The sequence below is a fragment of the Peromyscus californicus genome, unplaced genomic scaffold (genome assembly GCF_007827085.1).
Source record: "Peromyscus californicus insignis strain IS unplaced genomic scaffold, ASM782708v3 Scaffold_7__1_contigs__length_154581171, whole genome shotgun sequence".
NCBI lineage: Eukaryota > Metazoa > Chordata > Mammalia > Rodentia > Cricetidae > Peromyscus > Peromyscus californicus.
In genome coordinates this window covers 2,456,260-2,467,942 of record NW_026294595.1, presented here as the reverse complement: position 1 = coordinate 2,467,942, position 11,683 = coordinate 2,456,260, and the positions used below count along the sequence as shown (strand labels likewise).

The 11,683-nt window shown below is 40.0% G+C and overlaps 1 protein-coding gene across 1 annotated transcript; it reads right to left on the bottom strand.

Annotated features, from left to right (window-relative positions):
• Positions 1-6,692: 6,692 nt before the first annotated feature.
• On the bottom strand, positions 6,693-7,625 carry LOC128102636 (olfactory receptor 1L8). Its single transcript, XM_052726588.1, has one exon. The coding sequence runs from the start codon at positions 7,623-7,625 to the stop codon at positions 6,693-6,695; it is 933 nt and encodes a 310-aa protein (XP_052582548.1).
• Between the last annotated feature and the right edge of the window lie 4,058 nt (positions 7,626-11,683).

Below are 11,683 nucleotides of genomic sequence, written 5' to 3'. Positions count from 1 at the left end.
CTTTGGCCAGTGATAAGTCTCTGCATTGGTCACTACCCATTACAAAAAGAACCTTTTATGACCAAAGTTGGAAACAACATAAATCTACAAATATAAGCATAAATATTGATAAGGATATTTGACAGTGTGATGATTTAGCAAAACTATAACAGTAGCTGCCACCTCCACCCAAGGCCTGTGATCTGCCCACTCATAGGCTTTTGGCCATGTTTACAGAACCAAGCATGTAATCCTTCCTGTGGAGTTGGCCTCGTACCCAATCAGAAAGTGGTTGATTGCCCCCATAACCATCATGCCACTATTGTACCAGTGTACATATCTTGTCAGGAGGTCAGTGTTGCAGCATATAGGACTCAGAGCTGTGTAAGACCACTGATGTCTTTTCTCCCCTTACAGCTTATATACCATCTTTCCACACTATGTGAGCAAGCCAGCAGGGAGAGAATTTCCTGGCCAGTTGAGGCTGGTGTCTCTATGTCCTTCATCCAAAGTGATAACCATCTTTAGCAATAGGGTTTTACCATCTAGTTATGGTGGTCTACTGAGAGTAATAACAATAGCCTGTGTTGTTTTTTGGGGAGAGGGGGTGCCTCTCCAGACTCTTTGATCAATAACTCATAGGGAAATGTATTATACCTGATATTTTCATTTAATAACCTGTTTTCTTTGAGCAGCATTGCCACTTATGCAGATTATTTTCATTCAAATTCCCCTTAAAATATATGTGTGTATATATATATATTGCATTTTTAATTAGTTTATAAACTAGTGGGGTTTTATAAGGCTTCTTCACACATTCTTGGTCTTTGTGATCCTCCTACCCTCTTCTCTTCTCATTCCCCTATTTCCACTTAATCCTTTAACCCCAAGTATAACATCCTTCTCTTTTCCTGTTACCCGTGTTCTACAGTCCCCTCATTGAATTTTTTTTTTTTTTTGGTTTGGAAGATCAGAAGCTCCCTTTTATATTTTTTATGGATCCTCTCATCACAGTTAGAGCAGCCAAGATGAGGAACACAAATGACAGTAAACACTGGCATAGATGTGGCAAAGGGAGAAAACCTCATACATTGCTGGTGGGAATGTAGACTAGTGCAGTCTCTGTGGAAATCACTGTAGTGGTTTCTCAACAAAACAAAAAATGTAAGTATCATGTGATTCAGCTATATCATTCTTGGGTATATATATAAAAAGGCTTTTTATAAGTACTACAGAGATACTTGACATCCATGTTCATTGAAGCTCAATTCATAGTTAGGAAGTGGAATCAACCAATATATCCATCAACTAATGAATGGATAAGGAAAATTTGCTACATATACACAATGGAACATTACTTAGCTATAAAGAAAAAATAAAATTTGCAAGTAAATGAATGGAACCGAAAAAAAATGAAACTGAGTGAGGTCTCCAAGGCTCAGAAAGACAAACATTGTATGTTTCTTTCCTGTGCAGATTCTACCTTTGAATCTTTTGTTCTGTATGTGTAACCTGTAGTATACGTGAGAGCTGGGAAAATAGAATCGGGCCACTGGAGGCAGACAACTGAAAGGAGGAGGAAAATAAAATGCAGGCAAAGTGAAACTAAAGATGGAGGATACTGAGGGAGGGAAGGTTCAAACAAGGAGGAGGTGGGGAATGAGGAAATGAGGTGCTGGTGGCAGGAGGCTTAAAGATATATATTACACATATAATTATACATATATATGCGATTTTACGAAATAATATAGAGAGATCTCATTTATTGTTTAGGGAGTTTCTGTCCAAAGATAACCTTTCAAAATTATTATCACAACTATTTTCCTGACATTTGCACAGTCAACATACAGAATATCTGTACAGTCTCTAGGTTCTCTTACACTGCCCACTTATAGCCACATCCATTGCTTTCTGGCTTTCGCCCTCGACTTTAGTCACTAAACTCTTCCCCATTTATGTAATCTAATTTCAAGAATCTGCTATGAATGGAGTCACATAGTACATAAGTTTTAGAATGTTGACTTTTTCTCATTTAGTATTATTCTCTAAATATTTGGTCAGGTTGTTTATGTTAACAGTTCATCCATCCTGTTTTAAACCATTTCCTTGTAGTCAGAAAGTTGAAACCATTTATTTTTCAGAAGATCTCTCTCTCTCTCTCTCTCTCTCTCTCTCTCTCTCTCTCTCTGTGTGTGTGTGTGTGTGTGTGTGTGTGTGTGTGTGTGTGTTTCTCTATTTAAAATAAAACTTTAAAAATGTTAGGATGGAGTGTCTGGAGAGATGGATCAGTGGTTAAGAGCATTTACTGTTCTTCCAGAGGACCAAGGTTCAATTCCCAGCACTCACCTGATGCTTACAACCATTTGTAACTCCAGTTCCAACATTTTCTCCTGGCCTCTGGGGCAGGGGCAGGGTACCAGGCATACATGTGGTAATAGACATATATGCAGACAAAATACCTATATACATAAAAAATTTTTTTAAACTTATGAGGGGAATATGAGGAGAGCTGGAGGGGTAAATAGGGAGTGCATATTATCATATTTCATTGTATATACCTATGAAACTATCAAACAATAAAAAATGAATATCTGAACATGTCCTCCAGGGAACTCTACAAGGTGGCCTTTCTAGATGTTCAATTGTTCACTCACTTCATAGACTCTTATTTATTAAAAGTACATTAGACACATGTGTTATGAGTTAGGGCCTTTACTTATTTTATTTATTTTGTCCTTCTTGTATTTGTGGGTTGTTGCTCAGGGGAGAGGGTGAGAAGGTGCAGCATCAATGACTCAGACACTGGGAGTCTGTTGAAAGCAAATATAATGAACTCATTTATTTAATAACAAGGTAGGCCTTATGTACCCTCCTCCCAGTGCCCAGTCTATACAGTCTATGTGGTTGTCCTTCATTGACTGGGCATGATCAGGAACTCTGACAGTGATTGTTGCTAGGTCCTCAGGCAGACTCCAGGTTGGCTCTTAAAGAGTATGTTATGTACATGCTTTGGCTACTGGTCTAAGCCAATTTCCTTGATCCTATGGGCCTGTCCTACTACAGTGGGTGATACCTTAATTTCTTCCCAAAGAAAACAATGTTTCTATGAAAACTTTAATTTGGAGTGAAATGTGCAGAGAATAATGTTTTCAAACATTTGAGGACTCACGTTTATTAAAACATTATTCAAGCATCCAACCAATCCTACAGCAAAAGAAGAGGCTAAAAAAATCAACTGGGACATTTAAATATAAGTATACTATATTCTTAGTTGCTCAAACTTCTCCATAAGCTGTTAGAGAGGAGTTGCCTAGTCATATATTTAAATATAACATGAATGAAAATGTGCATATTTTGGGTTAGGAACTTAACCCAGTGGTAGAACACTCACTTAGCAAATACAAGGTCCTAGGTGTGGTCTCAAAATGCACAAAAGGTGCATATTTGCATGAAAACATAATTTTCATTTTGTTGTGATAAACACAATCTTTGAACTGCAGAGCAGTTGCATGCTTGGCTTCTGTGTTTTCTGGGGGTCATATTGCTTTGTCACTGCTCTAGACAGTGTCCGAATCCTCATAAGCATTTGGTGCTGTCATCTCTTTCTTTTATAAACTGTGGCCATTTGGATGGGTATGTAGTCAAATTCTATTGTTTCAATTTGCATTTCCCAGATGGCTATTAGTGTTTATCTTTGGGAGTTCTCATCTGCATCCATACATCTTCTCTGGTGAAGTGCCTTTTCATCTCTTTTGCTCTTATTCCCATTGGATCATTTCAATGTCCATTGCTAAGAGGTCTGTATGTCCTTTAGATTCAGATCCTTTGCCAAATATGTGATTTGAAAATGTTTTCTCCCACTGTGTAGTTTCTCTTTTTGTCCTTTAAGCAGGATCCTCTACAGAAAACATTGAAAACTTTTTTGATGAAGTTCATTTTATCTGGGTTTCATTTTCTAGATCATGCAGTTCACTTTCACTGTCATGTCTTAGAACTGTTTGCCTAGTGTATTTCTGCCCTTTGGTTAAATGTTGACACCCATGGAAAACGGCACAGTCAAGACCAATGACTAGGCTTCTGGATTCAGGCATGGTATAAAATAGGGTTAGGACCTGCTCTCTCAAGGCCTGTGCAATATAAAAATATCTATGTTTGGTACAGAGAGGATGGAGGATTACAAAAGAACACATCTTAGAATGACTTGTTTCTCATTTTATGCAACAGGATAATACAGGTATATTTTAAATACCCAAAAGAGGGTTACTGAGGTGACTCATCAGATAACTCTTGCCACCAAGCCTTGCATTTGAATTAGATACTCAGAATCTACATGGTGGAAGGAGAGAACCCACACCTTCCACCAAAGCCAAAATATTTCTAATCACATATTTGACAAAGGACTAGTATCTAGAGGATACACTGAACTCTTAAAAACTCAGTAAGTTTTCCTCTGACCTCCACACATACACAGTGCTACACACACACACACACACACACACACACACACACACACACACACACACACACACCAGATAAAAGACTAAATAAACAACAACAACAAAATAAAACCAGAAACCTGTCTCTAAACACTTACCTTTATAGCCAAGATTAGTACAGCTCTCAGCTCCTATCAGAACAGCTTTGTAAATGCAGTGGACAATGATTTATACAGAGGCTCCCAGCTGGTCAGAGGGCAAAGAATGTATGAGTGTGGGTTGCCCAGCCCTAAAAGGGTCATTCTTATCACACCCCTTTCACCATAATGCTCAGGGATCATCAGAGAAGACGGTGAAAAGATTGTTAAGAGTCAGAAGTTCAGGAAGACTCCTACAGAACAGTGTCTTCTGGATGTGACAAGGCTTTGATTGAACTCATGAACACACAGTGGCTATTGTTGACTGCAAGATCAAACCGGTCCAAGTTCCAGTATAGATGGGGGAGGGCTCACAAAGCCCCATTTCTAGCTGGAAAGCTATTAGCAGTTGAAGGTTACAGGAGTAGGGAGAGTTGTTTTCTTTGGGGATATAGTTTCTGATAGATTGTCCATGCTCCAGGGGATGACCCAGAAACCTTTCACTTACAGGCATCCCTGACTGGACTCGGCAGGTTATAAGAACAGGAAATAAACTTGGGACTTGATGGGGTCTGGGAGGACTTGGAGCGGGGCAGTGGGGAATGGATTTGATTTAAATATATCACATATGTGGATGAAATTCCCAAGGAATAAACTAAATTTTGAATAAAAAATAAAATAAGATGAAATGAAACAAATACTCCAAAGACAAGTTTGACATCTATAATTGTATCTTACAGAGTTATCGAGTTATCTGCCTGAAGCCAGTGTGCCAAGTAATGTTGTCAGACACTCGAGCACTTGGAAAGCCCCTTTTCAACTGGTAAATTTCAGTCCTTAACCATTGCATCAACCATCTTATGCACTGATAATTTTAAATTCTATGAACAACAGTTTTATTTGAGCAAATTTAAGCATTATGAATGGATCCGAGAAAGTGGAAGTACCCTGCCTTGTCCTCCCCCACACTTCCCCTCTTACCCAGGCACTACACACTTGTATATTCATTTTGTTCCACATTGTTTTCTCTTCTTTGAGGCAGGGTCTCACTAAATATCCCAGGCTGGCCTCGAACTCACAGAGATCCATCTGTCTCTGTCTCCTGGGTGCTGGGATTAGAGATGTGCACCACCATGCCCTGCTTTGTTCCACATCTTGATCTTCCTCTTCGATGGCTTTTCAAGGCAGCAATAAAATATATTTGATTCTTTGAATATGATGTATATGATAGTATTACATAAAATTAACCACATCTTTATTTCTTAATTGGTAGTATTGTAAATTGTTGTTATTTTTCCTGTTTGAAACTGAGATTACTGGAACATCTTTGACTATATCCAAACATATCCTAGTATTCAGTACATACTTACAGCAGTATTAGTCAGTATACATTTACCATAATAATGCTACATTATAATCCTGTGAGTAGAAATTTCTAGAATAAGCAACATATTTCAAGTATAATATTTCCTATATCCCTCATGTAGAATGGATAATTTCCAAGCTGTTATTCCTGTTTCTTGTTCTATTAGCAATTTTAATTACATAGCAACATGTAAGAGAAAATTAAAAGGAAACAAAGCCACAGTAGTATAATTCAGAGAGAATAGAAAATAATGAAAGATCAGACAAAATTCAGATGTACGCAAGAAACATTTCAGTGAAAAAAAAAACCTGGAATTTCCCCAAAGTGAAAAATAATAGTGATCATCATTCTCCTCATCCTTCCCCATTCCTTCTTTATCCTTATCTTCAGTTTGCAAAAGCATTCAACTGCTACAAGTTTTGTAATTTCTAAGTGATATTTTTAAGTGTGTGGCATTTTTGAGGATTAGTCTTATAAATGGTGAGAAATTATCTTAGGAAATATTTGAGAGAAAAAAGTAGTATTTGGAGGATTGGAATACAGATAATATGATGGAGGGAAAGAGAAACAGAGAATAAGGACACTGTGCCTACACAGGTGAGGGAATAGCTGCTAGCCACCATGGAGCACATCAGTGATATTCTGTCCCCCACAGCCTTGCCTCAGGTGCACTAAAAATGCTGACATCCGACAACTTGGCTGCTCACCAAGAACCAGCAGAAACAAGCCAGGTTCCAGTGGAGCGGATTTGTGGGTCTGTCAAGAGGATGCTTCCTAGACTCTCCTTCTGCACATGAGCCTCCTCAGGCCCTGCTTCAGGTCTTTGTTTCTCAAGCTGTAGATAAAAGGGTTTAGCATAGATGACAAAACTGTGTAGACAATTGTTGCTATATGGTCCCTGACAGTGTAAGTAGACACTGGCTGTAAATACACATAGAAGATGCTTCCATAAAAGAGAGTTACCATGGTGAGGTGAGAACCACAGGTAGAAAAGGCTTTGCATTTCCCAGCAGCAGAAGGAATTTTGAGAACCGTAATGAGGATTCTTATGTAGGAGAAAGCAATGCACAGAAAGGGGGTCACCAAAACAAGAGCTCCTTCTGTCACTATCACAATCTCATTAACAAATGTAGAGGAGCAGGATAATTTTATCAGAGGACTAAGGTCACAGAGAAAGTGGTGAATGACATTGGAGTCACAAAAGGTGAGAAGATTCAATAAAAGTGTGTGCAGGAGTGAGTGGAGGTGAGGAAAAGAGCAGGAGAAGGTTACCAGTAAGACACATCGATGGTGGCTCATAATGGTGACATAGTGGAAGGGGTTGCAGATGGCCACATAGCGGTCAAAGGCCATGACTGCCAGAAGACAGCTATCACTGTTGCCCAAGGCATAGAGAAAATACATTTGCGTCAGACACCCAGCATAGGAGATGGTCTTTTTTTCTGACAGAAAATTCACCAGCATTTTAGGGACAATGGTTGTTGTGAAGCAAATGTCAGTTAAAGACAGAAAACTCAAGAAAAAATACATGGGAGTCTGGAGATGAGGGTCAGAGCGAATGACCAGAATGATGAGCAGGTTCCCTGCTATGGTGACCAGGTAAATGGTGAGGAAGAGAATAAAGAGTGGCTTTTGGTCCTCAGGCCGAGAGGAAAGTCCCAGGAGGATGAACTCAGAGATGCTGATGGTTTGGTTAACTCTTTCCATTGATTTGGATCCAGTTGTATACAAGAAGCTGTTTTTTAATGCATTCAGTGATCCAAATCATGAGAACTCAGCAAGTCTTTATGCCATGTTTCTGGGGTATGATGATAAGAATTCAATGGTTCTTCTTGTAATGCTGAGGATTTTGCTTCCTCCAAAACCTGTGCTGTAGATGACCTGAAGGTCAAAACAGATGGACTGAAAACCAAAAACCAGATTCAGGTTTCTGTTGGATCTTGGGAGTTACTAATTCAAGAAATATTTGAAGTTACAAAGGATAAAGGAAAGAAGTGCAAGGCTCTGTGGAGTGGCCAGGAGGGCGAGCCCCTTCTGCCAGCTTACTTCCACATCCGAAGTCTTTGCTTCTAACTTTCTCCGGAAGCTGGCATTCTGCACATCTGCCCCTTAACCAGTGTTCAACTTCATTATTCTCCTCCGGCCAAAGCTAGGTAAGAAGAATAGTGGGAAATGAAGACAGAACTAATAGCTGCTCAAAAGGGCAATGCATCTCCCTTCTCTGGACTCAACTTGCTGTTTTCCTGCTAATCTCTGGGTCCCAGCATGATGCTACTTTCTCAGCTCTCATCTCAAAAGACAGAGCTGTCCTGACCCCAGAGGCAAGGACTCCCAATTGTGGAAGTTCAGTTAGCATTTCATGGTTTTGGCTTTGTTAAATCTTGTTCTGAGATCCTTCTTAGGGTGATAGTTGTGTGGTGACCTCTCAGGGGAGTTTGCTCTGTGATTACTCTAAGTAGAGAAAATTTGAATCACAGTTAGCAGAGCTGACTCCAAGGGGGTGGGATCCCTAAGGCCTCCTTTAGATGTTGAGGCTAATCTCAGACTGCTTAACTTGATTTCAGTATCTCAAAGGCAAACCTCCAAGCAATGATTTTTAATGGTATCGATGTATGTGGATGAATATTTTTGTTGGGGGATTTACTTATTTTTTATTAATCCTCTGAGAATTTCCTACAATGTATTTTGATCAACACTGCCACCTACTTCTCCCAGATCAACTTTAGTTATTTTAACTGTTGTGTATTTGATTTCTCTAATTTGTATTTCTCTGTTGACACCTAAAGTAGACTATCTTTTTATATTTTTATTGACTATTTGTGTATCTTCTTTGGTGAAACGTCTGCTAAAATCTATCTCAGTATTCTACAATCCCTCCCTTCCACCTTCATGGCATGTGTGTCCTGTTGTTCCCTCTTCCACTTCCCCAGAACCTCATTTTTCCCTTTTGTTATGCCCAGATCACGGGGACCCCCAAAAGACCACCATGGAAACCAAATCCCGCAAGTAAAAGCAAAGAGCCTTTATTACCCTCAAGCTCCGGGCTTGGTCTCTCTGTCTGTCCAATGCAGCAGTGAGAGCAGAGAGCCCTGAACTCAGGTAGGATGGGGTTTTTATCAGAGCAGAGGTTGGGTTGAGTGGATTTCCAGGGTTCAGGACCCTGATTGACTGACATTTATCTAGGGGTATCTGTAAAACAAAAATAGGTGTGTTAGACTCAGGGACTTCTGGCCACCTTATCTAAAGGTTGGAATGTTTAGGATGTCAGATACTTCCCCATCCCTAGGTGGGTACCTGGGTGGGGTCAGCTTATGGCTTTTCCTGGATCTGGGTGTTGCCTGCCAGTAAGCCTGTCACAGAAGCTGTGTCTGGGCCTGTCATGGCAGCTGTGTGGTCAAGCTGCTCTAGGGCCCCTTTACACTCTCACCCTCTCATGGCTCCTTTCCTAGTTTCATAGCCTGTATTCACACTCAACTCCACTTACATCCACACATGGAGCTCATAAGCTAGGATTCACATGGGAGACAGAACATACAATTTTGGGCTTTCTGGGTCTGGGTGACTTTACCTAGTATAGTGCTTTCCAGATTGTGATAGCCGTTCTTGGTTGTCAACTTGGCTGCTTCCGGAATTAACTAAAACCCAAATGGCTGGACACACCTGTGAGATATTCTTCTCATAAATCATTTGAAGTGGAAAAATCCACTTTTAATCTAGATCTTTGATGTGGTCAGATCCACCTATAATCTGGCCACACCTTCTACTGGAAACCTATATAGAGACATGGAAGAAGGAAGCTCTCTCTTTGCCTGCTTGCCCTCACTCTCACTGTTAAGTCCATTCCTTCACCGGCCTTAGAGCCTACTTCTACTGGATTCTGGTGTATACTGAAGACCAGCTGAGACACCTAGCCTTGTGGACTGAACAACTACTGGATTATTGGATCTGCTGTTGGTAGACAGCTATTGTTGGACTAGCTGGACCACAGCCTCTAAACGACTCTACTATCTAATATATATATATATATTTGTGTGTGTGTGTGCGTGTGTGTAGATATAGATAGATAGATAGATAGATAGATAGATAGATAGATAGATAGATAGATAGGTATTAGGTAGGTAGGTAGGTAGATAGAATTTGCTGTTTTTCTGCCAGCTTAGCAATCACACCTGAATCTACCGATATTTTAACTACTGTCTGTGGCCTGTAGTTAAGACCATAGCCTAGCTGGATTTCCAGTCCCACCAGCACTGACTCAGCCACAGTCACCAAATATAGTTTTTAACTAAGTCTCTACATCTGCTTCTATCGTTACTGCATGTAGGTTCTATGCTGACAATTAGGGTAGTCACTAATCTGATTAGAGGGAAAGGTAAGTTCAGGCATCCTCTCCATTATTGGTAGGAGTCTTAGTTTGTGTCATCCCTGTGGATTCCTGGGGATTTCCCTAGCACCAGGTTTCTCCCTAACCTCTTAATGGTTCCCTCTACCAAGATATCTCTTTCATTGCTCTTCCTCTCCATCCCTCCCTCTACTTGGCCATCTCGGTTCCCCCTGTTCCCATCACCCATCCCTTCCTTTCTACCCTCTCTCCCAGTTTACCCAGGAGATCTCAACTATTTTCCCTTCCTGGTGCCCTCCATGTGTGTCCCTCTTAGGGTTCTCCTTTTTACCTAGCTTCTCTGAGGTTGTGGATTGTAGCTTGGTTATCCTTTGCTTTACATCTACTATCTACTTATGAGTGAGTACATATCATGTTTGTCTTTCTGGATCTGGGTTACCTAGCTCATCATGATTCTTTCTAGTTCCATCTATTAGCCTACAAATTTCATGTCTTTTTTTTAACCACTGAGTAATGCTCCATTGTGTAAATGTAAATGTACCACATTTTCCTTATCCATTCTTTGGTTGAGTGGCATCTAGGTTGTTTCCAGATTCTGGCTATTATGAACAATGCTGTTATGAACATAGTTGAGCAAGTGTCCTTGTGGTATGATTGAGCATCCTTTGGGTATATGCCCAAGAGTGGTATTTCTGGGTCTTGAGGTAGATTGAGTCCCAATTTTTTGAGAAACCACCATACTAATTTCCAAAGTGACTGTACAAGCTTGAACTCCCACCAGCAGTGAAGGAGCATAGCTTGTCAATCCTGCTTTTCTGTAGAACTTATCTAAAAGGCTATCACTACCCTTAGATAATGTAGGTTTTTCTGATAGTCTGTAATTATGTATTTTACCCTTGACCTGATCCGTTTAACAGAGAAGTCAGGATTAATGGTGTGTATTTATACTCAACTGTTTTTTTTTTAACAGTGAGCCAGGTATGATGACACACATCTATAATCCAGGAGGTTGATGCAGGAGGGCTGTGAGTCCCAGAACAGCCTGGGCTATAAAGTAAGTTCTAGGCCAGCCTAGGATACAGAATGATAACCCATCACAACAAACAAAAAGAAAAGAAACATATTAGAGAGAGGTGATACCTAAAAGCAAAAGGTTGGATATTCATATACAAAACAACCCAAAAAGGATAAAAAACTCAAATGGGAAACATGAAACTTCCAGACAAAAAAGTGGGGAAGCATGTCCACATTTGTCTAAACAGACTTTCCCTTTACTTTCTCTTCTCTTTCATGTGATACATCTTGAATATATTCATTCCCCCACAACACTTCTCAGGGTGTTAGTTATTTGGCTGCGCTGTGTTCTTACCCTGCACGGAAATGTCACGAAACACAACAGAATCCGCTAATAAGAGTTATTAAA

Bases quoted from the DNA above. Each gene is read 5' to 3' on its own strand.
- LOC128102636 (XM_052726588.1), bottom strand. From the start codon at position 7,625: ATGGAAAGAGTTAACCAAACCATCAGCATCTCTGAGTTCATCCTCCTG.